The sequence below is a fragment of the Cololabis saira genome, chromosome 23, assembly GCF_033807715.1.
Source record: "Cololabis saira isolate AMF1-May2022 chromosome 23, fColSai1.1, whole genome shotgun sequence".
Taxonomy (NCBI): domain Eukaryota; kingdom Metazoa; phylum Chordata; class Actinopteri; order Beloniformes; family Belonidae; genus Cololabis; species Cololabis saira.
Window position 1 is genome coordinate 9,222,794 of NC_084609.1, and position 24,686 is coordinate 9,247,479.

Sequence of the window (24,686 nt, forward strand, 5' to 3'; positions counted from 1 at the left end):
CGGTGCAGCGGAGACCGAGACGAGTGATTGACATCTGGTAAACACATCTTACATAATGAGGTATTTGCAGCTCTCAAGATCCTGCTTCTGAGCTTTGAAAAACAGCTCATGCAGTTGAAACCCTGCCGGTGCGAGTGCAGGTGTGTGTTCAGCACATACTGGATCGATAGACGGGGAATCGTGAATGTGAAATAACTATTCAGAGACAGACACGAGAGGACAACCTTCACGAGACCTTCCCCGTCTTCTTTGTGACTCAAGACCATAAAACTGAGCCTTGAGGCGAGAGAGAGGGAGAGAGGAAGAGAGGATGCTCCTCCCGAAGAGAAAAGCTGTTCTGGCTCTGATATCGTAACCAGATAGACTGAATTAAACGGGATGGATGGAACAAGGGAGGTGAAAATTAAAAGATAACAGGGAAAGATTAAAACTGTCAAGATTTGGCATAAAGAGTAAAAATGGAAGAAGTAAAAAAAACGATAGAGGTATAAATATGAAGCTGAAGAAAGACATTGAGAGAGGAAAATAGGAAAGAGCTTAGAGAAATAAGAGCTTAGAAATCTGGGGGAGTGGAAAAAAAATGAAAAAAATGAATGGATATAAACATGGAGAACAGATGCAACAAGAAGACGCAGAAAGTGTAAATAAAACTATTTACAGGATGCAGGATGATCTCAGGCAGAGGTGTCAAAAGTATTCACATTCATTACTCAGGTAAAAGTAAAGATACTAGAGTTTAAAAATACTCCTGTAGAAGTTGAAGTATCAACTCAAGTTTTTTACTCAAGTAAAAGTATAAAAGTACTGGTTTCAAAACTACCTAAAGTATAAAAGTAAAAGTAATGTAAGGGGGAAGAAAGCCATTAAGGACAAAAGCCATTGAAAATGAATGTATCTTAGTATAATGCAAATATATTAAAGAACCATATATGTGTACTATTGAGCATTAACATGTGTTTCAGAGAGCAGGAGATATGATGACTAGTTGCCTATAAGTATTGTAATGGTGCAAAAAGTCAAACTTCAGAGGCATGTTATCATTTATCCTAACCTTTATTGGAATGTACATCCAAGTTTAGTTGCAGGAATCTGAGGGAACGGATGTAAGAACAAAACTGGACAAGAACATCTGAAACAACCACAACCAAATTCACTCTATCCGGATGGAGCAATTTAACTGGATAGTTTTTATTTAAAGGCCAAAATGAAATAGAGTAACGAGGCTGTTTTTAAAATGAAAGGAGTAAAAAGTACAGATAATTGCGTGAAAATATAAGGAGTAAAAGTAAAAAGTCGTCTGAAAAATAATTACTCCAGATAACCAAAATTTCTACTTAAGTAAGGTAACGAAGTATTTGTACTTTGTTACTTGACACCTCTGACCTCAGGTGGCTGAGGTTGAATATTTGTCACTTATCCTCACAAAGCTGAGCATTTTTAAATCATGTTTTCCTCCACAATTTCAGTAACAACTGACACATTTACTGCATTTAATTATCAAGAAGAGAACATTGACTTCACCGTGTACTAAACTGCAGAATAAACACCACAAACACGTTAAACTGCAGCCCTCGGCCTATTAAAGCCCCTGTACACGGGACACGTGTCAGACACGAGCAGAAACCAGGAGTTCTTCATGTGATGAGGTGTTTGATAAACATAAAACCCACCAGGCTTATTTTTTACAGGGAAATGTGAGACTTTCATCTCCCCTCTCTTTTACAGACTGATTCAGTAAATAAACCAACACTTTTACATCTTTTCATCTGCTCTAAACCTCTACCCCAAACCAAAGAGCCGTGGTTATAAAAGAGGGAATATTCTATTCAAGTCACTACTGTAAACAGCATTACAGGAATACAGCTTCATTTCTTCAAAAAACATGATCATTTTCTCCAAAGTGAAGCCAAGAGTTTTACGAGCTTCGAGACGCCAAGATTCCAACCTAAACGACGTGACCTAAACTCGATGAAGGCTGGTTAACTTCTCCAACATGTCAAGGAAAGGAGCTTCAATATTTGACACTGGACCATCCTTTATGAATTGAATTAGATTAGATTCAACTTTATTGTCATTGCACAGAGTACACGTACTGAGACAACGAAATGCAGTTAGTTTCTAACCAGAAGCAGAAAGTGCGGAATGTACAGACCTATAAAATAATGAGGTACAGTGTGTGCAAAGTGAGCAGCAAGGCAAGGCAAATTTATTTATAAAGCATATTTCACATGATGAGCATGGACTCAATGTGCTCAAATACATAAAACAAACTAAATTACAAGTTTACAATAACAGAAACAGACAAAAGTATGACAAGAGAAAAACAACAATAACAACCATAATTCCATTTTAACTAAAGTGCTATCACTCAGCCAACCATGTAGAGTTTACTCAAACACTTGTGCAAAGAGGTACATTTTTAGTCTGATTTTGAAAGAGGGCTGTTGGAGCAGACCTTAGTTCCTCCAGAGAGTGTAGTAGAGACTGAAAGCACCATGAGCAGATCTAGTGTGAATTCTAGATAGGATGAGAAGACTCTTATTTGATGATCTAAGGCAGGGGTTGGCAACCCGCGGCTCTAGAGCCGCATGCGGCTCTTAAGCGCCGCATGCGAGTGGCTCCTGGAACTTTTTCAAAAATGTTTGACCTTTTTTTTCCTTTTTTCTTCTGTTTTCCTTTCTACTTTTTTCTCAACATTTCGACTTTTTTCCCTCAACATTTCAACTTTTTTCTCAACATTTTTACTTTTTTCTCAACATTTCAACTTTTTTCTCAACATTTCGACTTTTTTCTCGACATTTTGACTTTTTTCTCGACATTTTGACTTTTTTCTCGACATTTTGACTTTTTTCTCGACATTTTGACTTTTTTCCTCAACATTTTCTATAAATTGTACTTCAACATTAATGTCGACATTTTGACTTTTTCTTGACATTTCAACTTTTTTCTCAACATTTCAACTTTTTTCTCAACATTTCAACTTTTTTCTCAACATTTTGACTTTTTTCTCTCAACATTTCTACTTTTTTCTTGACATTTTTACTTTTCTCTCGACATTTCCACTTTTTTCTCAACATTTCGACCTTTTTCTGTAAATTGTACTTCAACATTAATGTCGACATTTTGACTTTTTCTCGACATTTCGACATTTTCTCGAAGTGCATAATGAAAAAAAAATCTTCCTCTTCTAAAATATTATTTTGAATTTTTTCCAGCCTAACCCTAATACTCTTCCATAGATTTGCGTAACAAAAAGAGTCATGTGGAAAGACAGAATGCTATATTTGCAGCCGAGGACCCAGTTATAACTACCGGTAATATAGAAACATGCAGCATGTGTTGCCTAAATTCTAAGGCTTATACAAGACTTTTCATTTTTGCGGCTCCAGACATATTAGTTTTTTGTGTTTTTGGTCCAATACGGCTCTTTCAACATTTTGGGTTGCCGACCCCTGATCTAAGGGATCTGTCCGGTATGTATTCAGCATGTCACCCATGTAGGAGGGAGCTTAGCCATTCATAGATTTAAAGACAATAAGAAATACTTTAAAATCTACTCTTTGTTTAACAGGGAGCCAGTGAAGAGAGGATAAAACAGGAGTGATGTGTTCATACCTCTTGGTTTTTGTTAAAATTCTGGCCGCAGCATTTTGAATAAGCTGGAGTTTATGTAACACTTGCTTTGTTAGTCCTGTAAAAAGTGCATTGCAATAATCTAATCTGCTGGCAGCAGTTTTGTAAACTGTGACAGACTAAGAAAGGATGTAACAAGAAGATGCATATTCTTTATACTGTACAGGACTGTCTCAGAAAATTAGAATATTGTGATAAAGTCCTTTATTTTCTGTAATCCAAACATTTCATACATTTTGGATTCATTACAAATCAACTGAAATATTGCAAGCATTTTATTTTAATATTGCAGATCATGGTTTACAGTTTAAGAAAACTCAAATATCCTATCTCAAAAAATTTGAATATTCTGGGAATCTTAATCTTAAACTGTAAGCCATAATCAGCAATATTAAAATAATAAAATGCTTGCAATATTTCAGTTGATTTGTAAAGAATCCAGAATGTATGACATTTTAGTTTTTTTAATTGCATTACAGAAAATAAATAACTTTATCACAATATTCTAATTTTCTGAGACAGTCCTGTATATTCTCATGTCTGTAGTCTCAGCATAATTTACTACTTAACTGTATTGTACATATCCTTCATACTGCATCCTCTTGTTACATCCCAGTATGAAATATATGTACAATACAGTAAAGTAGTAAATTATTTTTAGTTTTTATTTATTTTCTAACAGTCAGTGCAGTGTTCAGGTGATTGAAGGTGCAGAGTTCAGCAGGGTGACGGCACCAGGGAAGAAGCTGTTTCTGAACCTACTGGTCCGTGAACGGAGGGCCCTGTGTCGTCTCCCTGAGGGGAGGAGGGCCAGCAGTCCGGGCTGGGGTGGGAGCTGTCCTTGACGATACTGCGCGCCCTCCTTTATGAATCGAATACTAACATCCCTGTCTCACAAAGCCTTTGGGCTGCAACACTGTTTGCAAACATGAACATCTTTATCCAGTCCAACCTGAGGCTGAACAATGAACTCTGACTTTACCATGCAAGACACCTCAGGCACTTTCTGCTTAACATGAGAAAACAAATCAAAAGCACGTCGACAGACTCCAGAACAGCCACCAAGATATGTTTAAAGAGCCGATGGATCAACCAGACAGCATCATAACAAACCAGTGGTGCAGAAGGGAATTAAGACAATGATGTACACGGTCGGGGATCACGCTAACCAGCTGCTTTTATTATTCAATCCTTACACATTAAGCTTTTTTTCTTTCTTGGACTTCAAAAAATCATTTTTGTCAATCAAGTTTAAGGGGAAACCTAAACTTCAAATCTTTATTTGTGCGTACAACAAAAAGGCGTTTTTGTGTATCAGTTTGTGGAATTAAACTGTGGAATGATTTGAATTTGGAGTTAAAAGAATGTACAAACATAAAACAATTTAAGAAGAAATATAAATAAATAGTTTATTTGAGGTATAAAAGTGAAGACTGTGTTTAAAGATCAGCAGCTGTGTGTGTTTTGCTATTTCGTCATGTTTTTTTGTATGTTTGTATAGATATACGTATTATATTTATATCATAGTTATATTTATATCATAGTCATATTATATTTATATCATAGTTACTGTATATTATATTTATGATAGAGCTTACATTTGGTATTAAACAGGTTATTTTTGTAAAAAATTATATATATTTATTTATACAAATTAGTGTATAGTATAAAACGTAAATACAGGCATATAATTTATGTTTAGTTGTGGAAAGGGGGTGGGATTAAATAAGTTTATACTTCCTCCCACTCCTTTTCGAACATGTAACTGAAATGTGTTTTTTTTCTTAAGCGGTGGAATGCCCACCTGTATTTGTTTCTCTTATCTTTTTTTCTTGTTTTTTTTATACATCTTTGAAATACATTTTTAGAAAATAAATTTCTAAAAACGAACGAAAAAGATTTAAGCTCCATTTTCTGCTGGGAGATGTGTAATGTTTGAAACGTTCAATATGTATTTCTGTAATTCAACCCCTAAACGTCCATTTTGAATGACCTTTGGATCGTGTCTCTGGAGTGGTGAGCTTTTCTCACACGGATTGTGAAACCCCGCCTGAGACGATGCAGACAGGCGGCAGGCTAATGAACTTGTCACGGCCGATTGGAGGGGGATTAATGAAGTTGGACACGGACAATGACGAAACGTTAACAGATTTACACAGCGGCGCTGAGGCAGGCAGGCCCTGCACGGCTGACGGGTCTGCAGCGACACTCATGCACCCAGGTGCTCTTACCTGCACGCATGGAAAACATTTGAATAATTCATGTTTATGAAACCAAGTAACTGCAAGCACCCTCAAGAATAATCTTCATCAAATCTATTTTTCTCGAGGAGTAAAGGAAAAGAAAAGCTGAGGGAAAACGTTATTTCCTTGTGAAGTGCTAAAAACAGCATTTCTTGACTAAACCAAACGTTTTGATCAAGTTCCTTTAGGTATCAGCAGCTACACAAGGAGGTGGAGGTTAAGATTTCAGCAGTTCTGGCTGTAATTGTCCCTTTAAGACGATGCTGAGACGTCTCTTCTGATCACGTTCACTCTGCCGATGCTGGATGTGGAGCGCCGTCTGCCTTTGTCCCAGGCTTTTCTTTCTGTTCTCACAGTCTCTCTTTTCTTCCTTGGATTTAAGTTGCCTTGCAAGTTCACAAAAACATGCAAACAGAATGATGCAAAAAAAAAAGGCTCAGAAGAACTCACAGAAAGGAAAATAAAAGATGCATCAAAAACACACTGCAGTAAAAGCGTCATCCTGCTATTTATTTCTTGATTTTGCATTCCAACAGTCGCTCCAGGATTGTCCCCAAAGTGAGTTTTTGCCTTCATATGTTCCTCTCTTTGAAAAGCTTTTGAAAGCTTGGCTTTGTTCGGCCTCCAGCTGCAGATATATTTGACCACTACACTGACGCTTGTGTATTGTTCCTCCTATACAAGTCTTCATGAGCCACACGTGCTCCCCCCATGATGCCTCACTTCACTTTCTCGCCTCCCTTCCCTCCAAACACCTACAAATGTGACATACTGACTTTCTGTTCTGTTGAAAACATTTCAAAGACTAGAAAACACCCCCCTGTGACCCTGTTCAGAATTAAACGCCAAAACATTTCCTGAATAAGTGTGTACGAGTGAAGTTCAGCCCAACTCAAATAACTTCAATAAAAGTCCTCCTGTTGATGATCTTTGGAAACTTCTTCTCATAAACATGTCTGGCTTCTCTCAAAGGCAATTTCTACTGAACAGTTAAGTCACTGTTGATAAATCTGTTATCTCTCTCCCAACATAAATCCGTAAAACAACATCACGACGCGTCCCTGACCGGATAAAACCAATAACGCCGTCCTCCTCGGCTGAGCATCAGTTTCACTCCTCTGCTTGGTGTAGACTGACCAAATTGGTGTAGAAAGATGAGTCCTCCGTCCCTGGAAGTAACTGGACTTCTGTCTCCCATTTTTCATGAAACACTAAATATTTATTCCACCACAACTATAAAAGCAGACGTTTAAAAGGAGGCCGGCGGAGACTGGCTGAGGCCTCCAATCCTCTCCACTCACAAGTAATGATCTGCATGATTAACCGACACCATCAAGCTGCTGCAAACAAATCTTTTAATGCGGGTGGAGGAGGCCAGGGTGCAGCGGAGACGTGCACGTCCCATCGGAGAGCTTTTAGTATTTGTTTGAGCCTCTCAATTAGCAGCGTACGACCCGTTCCTCCTCCGAGGCCGCCGCCTGAAAAAAGCGGCGCTCATTAACCGTGCGCGTTAACGCAGGAACGTGTCCCAGCGGTTCCGGCGTCTTTCAGACACTCCGGTTGGAGCTCGATAAACTACCTGAGCAACAAGAGGAAAATGCTTCTCTTAATAGAGACTAAACACAGCCTGAGGGCCAGACGTGGCCCCGGGCCCCTCAGAAATAGAGATGATGTCTCACGCACGTATCTGTTTAAATGGTTTGCTGCTAGTAAATAATTAGTAGCTCAGTCAAATAAGATTAAAAATGAGCAGTTCATAGCAAAGGAAAGAAAAGCAAGAGACTGTTATCGTCCCACTCTTGTGGGAGAGCTGATGCGGCAGGATCTTTAGTTGCTAGGGCAAGGCAAGTTTATTTGTATAGCACAATTGCTCACAAGCTAATTCAAAGTGCTTTACATCAACATTAAAAGCGGCAAGACACAATTAAACAGTAAATAATAAATAAAATGAAATAAAATGATAAAAAAGAGGTAAAATAATAAAAAGCACAAGTTGTTGAAAAGTAAGGGCAGTAGAATACAGCAGGTACACATCTCATTATTAAAATGGCAAGAATTTGGTATATAACTCTGGGGGTGATATATGACAACATTCCGACTCAAGTGTTTACTAGTATAACTTGTGACTACTACTGGAATTGCTAATTATTGATCTAAGAAATAATTATTAATCTCTAGATAACCCATTTCTGTTTCGTTCTCATTTTATTTTTCTTATTTAAGTTTACATTCATTGCACTACTAATACTTTTTTGTTATGTCACTATATTACTATCTTTTTATTTTTATTTATTTATTATTTTTTTAATTTGTATTATTATTATTTGTTTTATTTTTATTTTATTTTTTTGCTATTCCCAAAGGAAAATTTATGATGATAACGTGGGGGGAGGGATGGGGAGAGGGAGAAAAAAAAAAAAAGGTATGTTCATCTGTTTTGCTCTGTATTGTGGAAACAATCTGCCAATAAAAACATATATTAAAAAAAAAAAAAATGACAAGAATTACGTTTCTATGCGGTCAAAACGTACAAAGACCAGGTCAAATACAGTATTACAAAGTAATCTGTACGGTGAATTAAACCAATTTGACAATTCTACGCCCCTGCTAGTGGAGCTGGAGATGAGCAAACTGGTTGATTAAACTCTGATCTGGTTCAACGGCACTTTTAGGTAAAGACGGCTCCAGACAGATTAAAGGACTCTCGGTAGCAGGGATGCAGACATGTAACAAAATAAAGCACAACCTCCATCTCCTCCACAGAACTGTAAATCTCTTGGCGTCTGGAGGCCGGCGGCCTTTCGCGTCGTGGTTTTGTTTGTTTACTGTAATCACCCCGTCGACTTAAAATTATCCTCCTCTCATAATTACATATAGCTCATATGGTTTCTTTAAGTTACAGACTGAAAGCCAGAGCCTGTGTTTAGTGAGCTGCGATAAGGGATGAGGCTGTAGTGCAGCGCCTCACTTGACAGATCAGCAGCGAGTGTTTGTGTTTCACTTCCTTGAGAGAAGATTGTCCAAATGGATTTTCATCAGTTCAGTTGGTCGCTAACTTTCTTCTTAACGCTCTGCTGCCGTGTCCTGAGCTCTGCACAGTGCTTTGTGTGTGACTGTGCAGCCTCTTAGCCTCCGCATATATAAAAAAAACCCTTCATAAGTAGTGTATGTGTACTATCATGCCTCGGGATGAGACTCCAGCTGGTCCGTCTCCACGCCGACCAGGTGCCAGAATTTATTCATAAAGGTACGAAAGTTATCTGCTTAGTCACATTCAGCGCGTGTACTCTGATGTATTCATGCACACAGTGGTATGCCCAAGCGCAGAAATGTGAGATATGCATTACTGTACGGCTCCATTTACTCTGCATCACTTCATTTGAAGTGTAACCGAGAGAGATCCAGATACATATATGCAGTGTGCTTGCGCCTGTCCGTCTGTGTCTGTGTGTGTGTGTGTGTGTGTGTGTGTGTGTGTGTGTGTGTGTGTGTGTGTGTGTGTGTGTGTGTGTGTGCATGTTATTTTGCATTAAAAGCGCTATAACAAATAAAGATTGATTTGATTTGACAATTTGCTTGTCGTAAATCTGAATAAATAGCATGGAAACTATCGACATTATGATTAAAAATGAATAAAAATACAGGAAAGATTTTGACAAAGTGGTTTTAAGTTGCAGAATTAACATTTATGTGTAAAATCTTCCCTTCTCTGAATGTTTGGGAGGATTTCAGGTAGAGAACCGCTGCAGTTCTGGTGAAAAGGCTCAGAGAGAGAGAGAAAGAGAGAGTGCTATCAGCTCTTTACTTTTAAAGAGGTTTAACTCTCCTGGCTCGCCTTTTGGAAATCCGTTACTCCTAGTTTTCCTTTGTGGGATTTTGCCTGACCTTACCTTTCTGTTATCTTCTCCCTCCCGTTCTCTCCTGATTGCCGTCACCCATTTCTCGTGGAACAGATCGGCATCTCCTGTGTCTCCTCCTCCTCTTGTCAGTCCATCCTTTGTGTCAGTTTCCTCGTGCTCAACTTCTGTCTCTCTGCCAGTCCTTTATTGATTTCCTAGATCTTCCGATTGTCCCGTTCAGAAAGCTTTTGATAAAGTTTTGCCTCTTCCCCGCTGCCCCCGCCTCTGGCTCTGGGCCCTCCCCTCCACACGCCTCCCGAAAGCCTCCGCATGCTTTGTTATTTCTGATGTGACCATGGGATTGCCTCAGATAGCAGATCCCGTCTCTGTGGGCACAGACACGAGTTCCATCATGTGCCCTCTGTAATCAAAAATGCCTCTCGGGCAAGTAATGCTTATTCAAATGCTGCGCACAGATCCACACAAGCAGCAAAGTAGGACAGCGAGCCAGTGGGTATGAGGCTGATAACCCCATGATGCAGCGCTGCCATCACACTCCTTCATCTCTTTCATGTCCTCTGTGTTTCACATCCAATCTGCTCAAGAATGCCATCAAGAGCTCGTGGAGATCTCGCTTTTCCAGCAGTCAGTTTGGACAAGAAGCAGAAGGATGAAGACATTAAAACCGGCCCGAACACGAAGCCCGTGGATTCCAGTCGTCATAGTGTGATCACGTCTTATCATCTTTTAGCCAGTGACTGGGATTCTGGTCAGTAATGCGGCAGCATTAGCTGAGTAATCTCGGGGAAAGCAGGGTTTTAAAGAGCAAGATGACTCTGAGAAACTCTGATTTACTGGAACAGTCTTAAGAAGCTTTTGCTGCGGGGGGACGACGGCACAACGCGACAAGTCTTTTCTGCTGATTCTAATAAGCGGCGTTCAGTTTTTGTCCAGGGACACTTATCCTATTCTTGGATATTATTAAAAAAAATAACACAATTATTCAACTGAATCAAATCTTCATTCTGGGTCGTGGAGAGGACATTCCTTGCTGTTAATGGGAACCGCCTCCGGGGGTGCGACAGCATCTTAATAATCACACAGATGACGACAAAAGACGGCAGAGTGGCCCTTTAACAACAGTTTAGGAGCTTGTTTTGAACGCGCGACCCCCAGTGTTGAACGTGCACCGCTGCAGTAGCCAGTGGGAGCACTAACGTGAAATTAAATGAATCCTGGAGTATTAATTATGCATTATAAAGCCGAACTCTGGCGGCTCGGTGATTACGTGCACTTCAAACTGAGCGGAGGCCTGCTGGGCCCCGCGTGAGATCCCCCCCCCCAGACTTCAGTGAGCATGCCACAGATGGGTTTATGATAAAGAGGAGGAGGGGCAGGAAAACGAGGGAGGAAGAGATGACTTTGGGGATTAGGAGTGAGGGAGCGGAGACCTTGAGGGGACGAACCGCAGCTGAGTGTGCCGCTCAGTTTGGGTCCGGGTGGCTCAAGATACCTCGGTTGGGCAACAGTGCGACCTCACCAGAACTGGGTAGAGGAGCCGAAAATTGTACTCAAGTAAAAGTACTGTTACTTCAGAATAATATGACTCAAGTAGAAGTAAAAAGTAGTCATCCAAATAATTACTTGAGTAAAAGTAAAAAAGTACTTGGTGAAAAAACTACTCAAGTACTGAGTAACTGTTGAGTAACGTCTGATTCATTTTTTTAACACAACCATTCAAACAGACAAAAGTAAAATTAATAAAAAAATAAAAAATAGCTTAAATTAAAATAATCTTAAAGTAAATTCAAGTACCGTATTTTCTGGACTATAAGCCGCTACTTTTTTCATAGGTTTTGAACCGTGCAGCTTATACAAAGGTGCGGCTATTCTGTGGATTTTTCTTCCACCGCTAGGGGGAGTGCTAACCGGAATTAGAATCAAAACTAAGACAAAATAAATGCAAAAAAGAATACGCTACTTCTTCTTTAGCAGATAGAAGTAGGTGGAAGCAGATTTCAAACAGATAAATAGATAAATAAATACTGGTTATTTTCTCTTGGTTCTGTCCCGTTTTAATCAGCAAAGTTGCTGCCGTGTTAAAAGACACTGTTAGGAAAGGATCTATTTAGGTACAAACATGTACATCATTTACAGCTCAAAATCCTTCTGTACATGTAGTAAATATCTAATCTAACAACATAAATATCTGCGGCTTGCATATCTTTTTTATAGTCTTATAGTCCAGAAAATACGGTACTTTAATGAATAATAAAATAAATAAAATAATTATAGAATAAAAAAATAAATTAAGCACAAGTAGCACAAAATTTCAAGCCTTTGTACTTTTCTTTTTTAACCAGGCAGAACTAGAACAAGCCCATGAACTCATAGAAACTCTGTGTGTGTTTGAGTCTGTGTAAATGTGACAAAACATGCAAAAACAAACATTTTTCCCAAACAATCACCCAGTGATGTCATGAGATTGACACGTACGCGAAAGATTAAAAGAAAAGTAACAGCTCAACGTGGCCTAAAGTAGCGGAGTAAGAGTAACAGTTTATATAGTGATTCAAAAGTACTCCTAAAAGTACAAAATTTCCCAAAACGTACTCAAGTAAATGTAACGGAGTAAATGTAACTCGTTACTACCCACCTCTGGACCTCACACCCATGACGATGCGGTTTCCAGTCAACTTAAATCAAACAGGAGGATGTAGGTCAATTAAAAACAGGACAATAGTTATTCTTTAAGATGCTGAGACAATCCTTTGTTGACCGCAGCATTTCCAGCACCACCTTAAACATGTTACGAACACTTAACTTTGGGTACCAACAGAAAGGTGCCAAAGACCCCCACTTTTATGTCATTATCCCCAAAGATCTCAGGGTTTTAAAGTTAATGAAGACAAGACTCTTCATTTTGAAAAGACAAAAATACATTTGATAATAGGAAACTTGCAAAAGAGCCTCGACATACAAGCTAATTATCGAGCTCCACTGATAAGTTTACTTATGATAACTCTGAACACGCTGTAGAGTGGAATTATCTTTCTTTTTTCTTCTTTAATGTTATATCACACATCATCCTCCCTGTGAGAAAACAACTGCCTTTAATTAGAGGTGCAAAACATCCGTGTTGCACTTGTGTGTGTGATAATACCATCTCGCCAGAGGAAGAGAAGAGAGGAATACAATCATCTCCAGTCACTAATGAGGCTGACTTGTTGTTAATTTTAATTGCTGAAAGCTGATTCAAAGTTATTAGTGATCAGTGACATATTATGTGTTGTATAAGTCTGTTACAGAAGTAAAAGACAGCCTCGTTTTGCTTGTAATGCGGGGCCCGATGATAAATCTGACACTTATTAGATATCTTATCCAACATTGCACTGGCAACCCGGGACCCTGAAATAATGAAAATGGAGATTTTTTTATTGGTTTCCACATATATGTGAGTCATTTCAGCATCATCGCATCAAGCAAAGATGATGAAACCCCCTCAGCTTCAGGGCATCCGGATACGTCTTTCCCTCCGGATCCCATCACACACCTTACCCTTCATGTTATAAACGTCAGACTTTCACTTTAGCAGCAAAAAGATCAACTGTTATGTTAAAAAGTAACCTGCCTTATTGTAGAAGGACGGGAATGAGGACGGAAGAGGCTTGGAGGCAACACTGAACAACGAGCTCATTTATATAAAGAACTGGGAGTTTCATAGCCCCCCTTAAGGAAAGTATAGATGAGTGCAGGTAAGAATTGTGCATAAAATAACCCACAAAAATTAAAAAATCTGTACTTCTACTGTATGATAATACGCTCCTCAGCTTTAAGTTAATTGAGAAGTGGTGGTTTGGGGGCATAATTAAGGCTAAAACAACAACACTTTGCCTTGTTTGGATTGCTTTATTATTTAAAATTTGTATTCTTGTTGTCTTTATGAGTCCTGGAATTTTCTTTATACTGACTTTAATCATTCATTTATTGTTTCTCAATTCATACTATGAAGCAAAACTCTAAATGTACTTTAGCCCAAGACAAATTCCCTTTAGGAAAAATACATTTTATCTTGATCTTGATATGTGTGAATATCCTAAAGGCTCATGAGCCTTAAAGTCTTCACCAGGGAATCAGCAAAAAGCAAAAAGGCCTTTCAGATGAAAACATGAAACATGTTCCAGAACCAGGAAAAGATGTTCAGCTGCTTTATATTTAATCACTTAGGAGCTGCATGCTTTTATCACTTGCACATGCTCGGTGTGCTCATGCAGGGATTTGGAGACTGATTACATTTCTCTTGCTAATAGCAGGCACATCCTACAAAGCCGCCTGCGTGTGCAGGTGTTCTGCAACCACAGTCACAGAAACAGAACAAACACAAACCTTGGTTTCAAAGCTTTGTGTGCAGGTTTTAATATCACAATATGTTTTATACTGTATGCACAAAAACATTGATTAAAAAATGGAGCGTTTTAGAGCCGTCAGAACACTGTGATACCAGTGATGACTGAGCAGCACAAAGAGACGGATGTAGAAGAAACAAAAGCAACCAGTGGAGAGAAACGGAGATGTTTATCCGTGTGTGGGTGGGTGGATGCTTGGATGTTCAATAATGCATCAGGTGCCCTACAACACATTCATTAGCATGTGTGCACGCTCACCTGTGGGCGGATGACTCTCTCGATGTTCTTCAGGGCCGTGTCAGGGGAGGGGGGCGAGCAGTCTGGTGTGGGCCCTGTTGAGCAGTTGTCATGGTTACCGTGCTCCCCCTCACTCGCCGTTACATGGGACAAGTGACCTTGAAAAAATAAATAAATAAATAAAGAGTGAGATGCAGTAAGAATGTCAAAAGCAGATTTTATTTTTCTCTGTGATGTCAAAAACAGAGCTTTGCTATTCAGAGTTCATTTGGATTTCTTTCCAATGCAGCGAAAAAATGTGATAAACATCTAAAAAAGGAGACAATGTGGAAGATTGTAGGTTACAATATCTCAAAATAACCTTGAAGCGGCAAGAAAGTGAGAAGAAATAAGTGCAGTCATGTCACAAATGTGATGATTGTGTATTCGGCTGCTGAGATTTCTACTGAGTTAGTGTGCTGACTAAGTAACTTTGGTCTGTCCGGTCTCATAATACCGCCACTTGAAGTACTTGACGTTGTTGTCAGTTGTGTGGGTGTTTCAGGTGTTCCCAGAGCCACTGGAAACGGCTATAATTAAACCTCTGCTGAAAAAGGAAAATCTTGACAGGACACAAACGAACAACTACAAGCCGGTCTCAAATCTCCCATTTTTAAGTCAGATAATTGAAAAAGCTGTTTTTCAACATTTAAATAACTTTTTAACACAGACCAAGTGCTATGATGTCTTCCACTCATGCTTTAATACAGACAGTGAAACAATGTCAGTCTTAGTCTATTCGCCTAAACTGGTTCAAAACACACTTAGAGAACAGGAAGTATTTTGTTTCAATAGGTAACTTTACATGTGAACAGACAAGAATCACATGCTGAGTTCCTCAAGGCTCCATCCTGGGACCTCTTTTGTTTAACATCGATATGCTCCAGGTGGCACAGATTATAAAGAACAACAAAATAAAGTACTATAGCTATGTAGAAGACACGCAGATATATATTACAATATCACCGGGAGACCCAGGCATTGAGGAGATTAATGACTGAATGTGCCACAACGTTCTCCAGTTAAACAAAATCAAAACTGAGGTAATTGTGTTGGAAGGACCATGTCTACGCTGTAATCGACAATCAAAACACGGATGCATTTGCCAGAAAAGTAGGTAGCGAGCTATATGTAATTTGACAAGCCTTAAAACCTTCAAAATATATACAGGATCAAAACACGACTGCTGTTCACTCAGGTTTGACGTCTGTCTCAGCTACACAGTATGTGCAGCCTCAGAGAGTGGAGTTAATTTCCCCAGTGTAGAAACGTTTAAGAGAGGAGAGGAAAAGGAACGAGAGCCAGAGAAGGGAAGTGCTGAAATAGCCCAAATTAAATTTCAGAGGGACAAAGCATTTGTCTTAATTAACTGGAGGAGACCACACACACACACACACACACACACACACACACACACAGATCAACCACACTGCTGCCATTATACTGTTGTCAGAGTTGTTGACACACACACACACACACACACACAAACACACATGCCAAGCTTTCCATCAGCTTCCACCTATCAGGCAAACAAAGAATGATGTGATACCCGGTCAGGACTAAAAACATAAATCCTCACAGGATGACATCATCATCAGAGAAAGCCATCTCTTCACTTCCACCTCGGGTTTGCTGCTTCAAGATACATGCATGTAATACAACATAGTACTGCAACCTTATACTCAGATGTTACATTTCAGGAGGTATAATCATTCAATTTTTATCAGATATGGAAATTTAGGTAAAAGGAAATTTCAAAAATACAAACAAACAGAAAAACTCGTTGACAAATCATAAAAATCATCAGATTAGTAGACTAATGTTGCAGCTCTTAAGAATGTTCTCACGGCTTCCATGGGAATAAAGAGGGTAAGAATCGAAATCATGATGGTATCAAGTGTGTGATCACACAATGCTACGGAGGAAAGAGGTCAGCACTGATCTTAGAGCACAACTGTTGCAGCTCATCACTGTGGGATGAGTTTACAAGGTTGTTTCTGAAGAAAGGTTATTCACAAGTGGAGAACATTCCAATTCCCAATTGCCAATTTCCCCAAAAACTGATGTCCAAAGAAGTTCACCTCAAAGTCAGACGATCCATTGCTCAGAATTACTGGACCACCAATGGCAGCATGGTTCAGGTTTACCAAGTCACATCTGGAAAAAAACTACAACACCTCCTTTGAATGAAACCAAATTAGTGGCTTTGTTTTATCGGCGGAGCTGCAGGCCAACGTTCAGTCACAAACTCCTCCGTAGAGGTATTAAGATGTCTTCCTCTTGTGTTGTTGGATGCCACAATTGTAGAAATATTGATTACATTTAAGTGCATTTACTGTTTTGTGTGTAATGTAGCATGTGGTGGCTATCATTCCCATCTAATCTGAAACTGGATCAGTAATAAGGATAATAATTAAATCATCCTTCCACTGAGTGATGGCGTACGACTGGTTTATGTCCGTCAGGGTTCAGGGTCATGGTGATTCATTAACTTAGGTACTTAGACTGGGTCACTGGAGTTTTACGAGTATTTTTTCATCCATAACTTTCAGAACGAGTTAACTTGGGGCTGCTAACGCTGCACCCAGGTTACAGTGGGACTGGTTTTGACTCCAGCGATGCCCCGCCCACCAATATACATCATAGTGACTAACTAGACAGGGTTCAAGCTGTACAGCAACATACCAGACTAAATATTTTAACGCAGCATGAAAATCCCAAAGACACCGACACATCTGCAACAGAATGAATCACTTTACAAGATCTTGTTTCTTTTCAAAGTTTGATATAACAGATAGATCACAAAAACTTCAATCTTTGACACTTGCGAACGATAACGATGAAACAAACTACATGTTTACACGGCCCCCTCAAATGGCATTTTAATAGCCATTTTATTTAATACATTTTTAAGTAATCACTGGAAGGACCAAGGGAAACATCTCGAGTTAGTGTTTCATAAATGAAGAGATGGAAAAATGGAGCAAATGAGCAAGAAAACTACACCGTCTTTGCAAAAGTTAATTTCATTCAAAACTGGTTCTAAAATTTGAGAAATCACTCGCAGTAATGGTACACTAAGATTTGATCCGTGCCTGGTGCAAAAGCTGCACAACGGAGTCCTTGACAGAATTCAACAACCAAAGATTCAAGTACGAAATACTAAACTATCAGTTTCATAGAAGATTCCTTTCTGCCGTCCAAATGCCTAAGGAATGTAATGTTCTCAAAACAAAACAAAAAAACAGACACTGATAATCACACATATCTGTCCTGCAGGGACAGATTCATGGGAAAGGTTTCAAGTGGATCAAATTGTGCCCGTGTGTATCTCCATGTGCATGCATGCCTGCATGCAACAGCAGATTTACTTAAGGATGTCCAAACACACACAAAGGAACGCACACAACAGACATGCTCATCATGAAGGGGCTCCCTCCAGCTGATTCAGTGATTAATGCTTGCATAAACACGGAAAAACCGGAAAAATCTGAACAAAAGGAAAGATGTGACGGAGGGATAAATATAGAGCCGAGATTTAGGTTTCGTGGCATTAAACACACAAGCCTGTCAGCGCCGCGGCTTTGATGACGGATGTGTGACTGTGTACGTGTGTGTACGCGTGTGCATCTCTGCTGCAGGAAATGACTTACAGCCCTCTCTACCAAAGGCATTTGTCTGCATGTCCACAGTTGTACACTTACAGTCTCCACATTCATTTGAGCAAGGCTGAGGAATCTCCTCAAAGAATCAGAAAACAGTTGCACTTTAACGTGTTTCAGCAGATTTGAATATTTTTGCTCGTCAAGGTCTCCGGAGAGTAGCACATCTACGCAGATACCAAGCACAGATGGAGACCTGGAATGTCACAGATATCCTGTATTTCTCTGTAAAACTAAAGCTGGTGGAACAGCTCCTTGATTCAGGTCGGCAGGACTGTGGAGAAGAAATGCATCCGGATGAACGCAAGATGTTGGCAAACTGTCAATCATCTGTCCTCTTACTTACCTACCAAAAAGAGAAGAAACTACTTTGGCAGCATTTCATGAGTATATCTTATGTTCAAGTATGAGAGCATGCAGCATTATACCAAACCCTGAACCACTCACTTACATGACCATGTTCTGATGAAAACAACAGAATTTGCAATATAAATATTAATTAACTTTACATTAAAAATAAGAGGCTGAGCGCTGGAGGCAGTGTTGGGAAGCTGCAACTATGGACAATAAAGACATGCATAAAAAAATCAAGGCTATTCTTGAGACGACAACACTGGAGACTTGGATCATTCAACTCAGGGGAACTCCTACTGTTAATCAATTTAACACGCTGAAGTTAATGGGAAGTAAAGAAGTCCTGAAGTGAAGAGAAGAGGGGGAAAAAGCGCAGCTATGGCGGCGTGACCATGTTTCCTCTGGCCGTCAACAAAGACAACATTTCATTGCTTTTCTTTCAACAAGTCAGTGTGTCTCAACCCTTTTAATGTCAAAGCCCAAGAGCCAGTTCAGGCTGCCATTAGCTTCTCTAATCCTCCAGCTCCTCCAGCTCCTCCAGCTCCTCGCAAAGTGGGATAAATGAGCCGCGACGCAGCAACATCACACTTTAATCCATCAAAGAGACGTGACGGGGAAAGTTGTGGTGGGAGAGCGTTATAAACACAATAAAGTCATCATTCATGAACAAGTTTTGGATAACATCAAGCCAGTATAACAAAAATCTTACTTCTCAGAAAAAAACGGGTCTATTCTCAACCCTTTAATGCAGGTAAAAATAATACATCTTTCTTTTCAGAAAAAACGTTTTGGACTAGAGTCATCCTATATATAAAATTATAAATACAATGTAGGGTAAATATTATTCAATAGGATTTAAGCCTCATATGAAACAAGATATTGTTATAATAGTGATATAAGGACCTTCAATTGGATTCAATGGATAATGAATACATTTACAAATGGATAATGAATATTGGCATTAAACAAATTACAGAATGACATTAACCTGCATAAAATCATTCAGAATCATTCTGTTCCCTCCATCACACTGCACTTCATATATCCACATAAGCACTCGCACAAAGGAGTAGAAAAATACCCCTAATAAACACAAACATCTTGTCGTCTTTAGATTTTCAATTTTCATTTTAGGATTTTTTTTTCTTTTTTTACATTCATATTTATCAAATCAACATTTATGATTTTTAGAAACATTGTTTCCAATGAGGTATTGGATGCTGTGTTGCCTGGAGGATTTCTGCAGACAATTTTGAAGCTTTGTAAAACATTTGTTATGAGTATCCATGACGACGGAAAGTTGTTTCCGTCTGGGAGCAGCAGAAAGCTTTCCAAAGAGCAGCTAACGATCTGAAAATCACTCCAGCTCAGATGAGTTGAAGAGGAGAGGTAAAGGATGAACAGCAGGAGAGAAATGACGAGGAAAAAAAAGGCTCTGACCATTTTAACCATTAAACACAACACACATGCCAACAACAGTGGCAGAGGTTGTAAAGCTTCACATGCAAGCCCTTCGTTGCAATCTCTCCGTCTTTCTACCCAAAACGCCCAAATTCATCTGCAATACCTCATTTTGCAATTAGTAAAACAACTTAGGGACCACAAACAGAAGGTTAAAGCCCTTGAATTTGAAAAGAATTAACGAAACATGCTTCCCGTACATGCAAAATAACAAAATCTGACTAATTCACAGTAAAAGCATGCAACAGAAATAGATCCCCTCATTTAAAACAAATCCAACCCATAAAGAATGTATAATCCTAACTTAATGTGCAAAATCACTGCCCTTCCAACACTCCCACTTCAAGGATTACACTGTAAAGTCTCTACTCTGCATGATTGCATTACCATTATTATTTCCTGTCAGGAGTGACAGTTGTCACGTCGCAGGACATGTGCAATGGCAGAAGCATAAAGTTGGACCGTGTCTCTATTAGGGTGATAAAAACCTCAGGGCAGCAGCTGAACGAGATGGAGAAATAAGGATGATAAAGTCAAATAAAAAGAGAACGAGGGGGAGGAAGGAACCCGAAATGCTGAGACGTGAAACGGAGGAAATTGTTTTTGGTGGCAGCTGCGGTGACAACAGGTCCCCGGTGTTTCTGTTGCAGCCGCGCCGAGTGACAGCCAGCAGATGGAATTTGATAAAGCTGCCTTGATTGTTTGAGGCTGCGGAGAGCCGAGCGTCTCCATCTGCAGCAGATCGTACCCGCCGGCAGCACAGGACAGGTGGACGGAGCGTGGCTCACGCCGTGAGCCACAAACAGTATTTACCATAACACATCCAGCATAACTACATTCAGCAAATACAAGTTTATGCTTCTTTTAAAAATCCTTTTATCTCATTTCCCTTTGCGGATTAATAAAGTATTACCGGTTTAAACTGAAACAATATCTCCTGAGTTTTATGTGCTTTAAGAGGCATCAACACATGTCTCAATAGTAAAACAATTTTTATTGCGTGTGGTTCCTTGTTTTGGATGTGAAAAACTAATAACGGTTTTAACGGCTGTGTCAAACTACATTTCACAGCTATTAGAGTGGATTCTGTGTCATGTTTTAAACTTTAGTTTTCTATATTCTCTTTTTTTTCATCTGGTCCAATAATGTGTATCGGTAATATTCTGAGACTAATTTTGATTTCCACTCATTGTTATTTAGAGAATGTCATTATAAAGTGTTAATAAACTGTGTATAAGTGACCTTATAATTCTGGTGTCACGTACAGAGGGTTGTAAGAAACAAAAATACATTTGTCAACATAGTATATTTCACTCACTTACTAAGGATCATTTATACATTTTGAAGGAGGGTATTAGTTTTGAGCGTAGCTGCATATTCTATGCCCTTTTCCTTACCTGAGACAAAGTTTTTGTTGCAAAGCTACATTTAGGTCAGGTAATTACTTGGAAATATGATGTGCAATGTGGTAAAATAAACATTTAAAAATGACAGAGCTGAACTAGTTTGCCAACCAGCCCTCTGAGGAAGCAGCAGGTTTGAGCTAACTTAAGTAAGCATGATGGAGTGGTTTCAGGGGGAGGTGGGACTGCATCAAGCATCAGCCCTGAGCCCTCTCATCTGCCATGTCCGTCACAGACAGGTCGGCAGATGAGGTCAAGACAGGAGCCTCCGTGGATTATGATGTTCGTAGATGACATACAGTATGACCCATCGCAAGAGTCAGGTGGAAGTTGAAGAGCAGTGGAGAGTGATACACTAATCTCACGATACGGTACGATACACGATATTGAGGTCACGATAACGATACGATATTATAGAAGTATTTTTTTATCAACCTTGAATGAGGAACATATGACTGGAAAAAATGGTCTTTTATTTGAAAGACACAAAATACAAAACAATACTGTACGTTTGCCCTATTGTTACAGTTTGTAATGCTTTATAACTGTTTAAGTTTTAAAGAGAAAGCCAGGACAACCATTTTCCACAAACTGAACTAAAAGTAAATGTCAGGTTTGCATTATGCATCTTCAGTTTCATACAAGTACAAATATTTAGCCACACACTGAATAGTTTCTCTCATGTATGATTTGACTTTTTTCTTTTCCAGAAATTTAACAACTAAAATTAAATAAATAAATAAAAGTAAATAAATACATACAATTTTACATCATAAAACAGATTGATTCATGCTCACCTTATAAGTGTAAGAGGAGATTTATTTTTGTTAAGGTTATTTTGGTAATTCAGGGTTCATTATTTTATAAATATATTCTTTATATTCTGTAAATCAGGGACTATAATGACACTAGTCAGTTTATCTGTAGTGATTAGTCTGTTTTAGATTGGGCGGAGTGATACGCCACAGTACGGCACTAGGTGCTGTGTTGATGTTCTAAAATCCTACACTGTTGAGGGACATTAAAGTACACTGGAACTCAGCAGAAGTTGTCCCCGTGTTTGTCCTACTCACGACCCGAAAAAAAGGTTTAATTTAATAAGGTAAGGCTTAACTCTACACCAGCCTTACATAAGTAAAGGTTCAGAGCTCAAAACGGGACCACAAAACGGTACTAGTTTCTTCTGAGCGGAGGAAGATTTTGGTCCGCGGGTCGAGGCGCGGTCGGCACCAATACACCGCGCGTTACTAGTCAACACAATAGATTAATATTAATAATCCAATATCGCAATACAGTTTGTCACCTCCACGACACGTATCGTGACGTTTTTGTATCGCGAAATTTCGTGGCACGATATGTTGTTACACCCCTAGTTGAGAGGTAGTGATATGTGCTGGAGAGAAGAGGAATAAAAAATAACCAGTGAGGATGCAAGGAGCAAAGGTGTATCTGGTGTAGAGTATCTGGAACTAACTGTGAAAGAAGAGCAAGAGTCTGAGTAAAGGGAAAGATTCAGAAGATGATGGGGAGAGCTCGGCACTGCCAAAGCAACAGAACTGGAGGTGGCAGAGTTGAAGATGGTAAGTTTCCTTTTGGGAGTTCGATCATGGATACAATGAGAAAACAACAGCAGCACATTAAAGGAACAGTCTGAGTTAAATATCTTAGAGAAAAAGGGCAAACTGAGATGGTTTGGACACGTAAAGGGGACGGTTGGTAAAGACATTTGCTGGCAGATCAGACCAGAGAGGATATCTGGATGCACGAAATACAGACTAAGATGGAAATGGGTATCCTTTAAACCACTGAAGTGAGGAACTGGGAGAAGAAGATAGCTGAATGCTACGGCAACATGCCTTATCCTCCACTCAGATCCACTCAAACCGTTGCCTCCACAACAGCCTCTGTCAAAGACATGGGAGGCACCGACAGTCTCCACTGATACGCCATGAGAATTATGATACCCGTTGATGTTTCAGTCCAACCTGTCTGGACGTGTTATAGACCCGGACAGCTGAGAGCGTCACACGTGTCCTTGCTTTTACACTCTGTCCTTGGTGTGAAGTCAGTCCTTCAGCTCCCTGGATGTCATTTGTCTTAAGTAGTTTTTAAGAGTACTCGCCCTCAGATCTGCGTATGTTGTTCACATAATTTCACACTTTGCTCATATTTTTCTCTCTAAACTCCTTGTCACATCCTGCCTGAGCTTTATTAATTGATGTTGATAGAGTTAGGAAAGGAAAAAAACAAAAAAAATCCCCACATTGTAAGCTCCAAATGTGTATGAGTCAATTAGATGATGCTAAATACTCATTATCCTACTTTTACTTTCAGGTTCACTAAGAAGGAAGTTCCTTTTTTGCAGTGTCATGCAGCAAGTCTCTGGTCTTCCTTTTTCCTCTCAATCCGTCTTCCCTCCATGTTCCCTCATCGCCACATCCTTCCTCTCACAAGCAGATAAAGGGGGAGACTGACTCACACCCAGATCTAATTAGCGTGACATGTGACTGGACTTGGAGCAGGAATCCAGGATTTCCCCTCCTGCTGCTCCACAATCTCACATTCATGCAGACGCCTCGGCCCGAGCCGAGCCGAGCCTGCAACTTCAGCGGCTCCAAGTACAACCTGCCCGCTTGTCCTGAGAGCTTTTACCCTGCAGCAGGACAACGTCTGCAGGCTGCATGCATTTATGGATGCATGTGTAGTATCTCAGTCTGCTTCCCTCTTTCATTTGGCCAGGTAATAGCACTCAGAAAGATGAGAAGAAATACAACACCCACACAGCTCACTTACGTCACTGGAGCAATTTTCCACCGACAGACTCTTAAACTGACATAAAGCAAGCAACCCTCTGGTTGGTATCTAGATCTGGGCTGGAGAGAGACGGCTGAACTCCGTCCTGCAGCGGGTCGCATGCAAGATGCAACTAGTAAACGAGGAGGCAAACAGACACGTAACCCTCCACCTCCGTCTCCCTCAGCTCTGCCGTTCGTGGGGTGGAGGGGTGTCACTACCAAGACCGTTCCCATGGCAACATACAGGTGACTCACCAGCTTGTAATGCAGTTGCTCTGACAACCTGCAGTGTGTAGATCTGCTATAAGAGCCGACGGGAACGGGAGAGCGGGAGATCGTGAGCTTCTCGCCGTCACGGGCGGCGGAGCGCCACACGGCGGAGCAGACAAGTGATGAGCAAACAGAATCTGTCGGGAGGTCAGACGCACTGAACCTGGAATAAACAACTGACTGGCTACTTCAGGTCCGCACTTCTGCTCTGACAGGATCCCTTAAGCAATAAATCTTACCTAAATAATATCTCTATAAATTCAATAATGCAATAAATAATTTTGGGAACCTGAAACAAGCTCTCTCTCACCTCCCACTATTGTTCATTACCATAAAACCTGACA

General features: G+C 39.9%; 1 protein-coding gene across 1 annotated transcript in view; it reads right to left on the reverse strand.

The window, feature by feature from the left end:
• anks1b (ankyrin repeat and sterile alpha motif domain containing 1B) overlaps window positions 1-24,686 on the reverse strand; it is a 277,955-nt gene that overhangs the window by 99,411 nt on the left and 153,858 nt on the right. Inside the window, exon 12 of the mRNA XM_061715033.1 lies at window positions 14,380-14,516. Coding sequence (XP_061571017.1) covers window positions 14,380-14,516 — 137 coding nt within the window. The remainder of the gene's footprint in view (window positions 1-14,379; window positions 14,517-24,686) is intronic.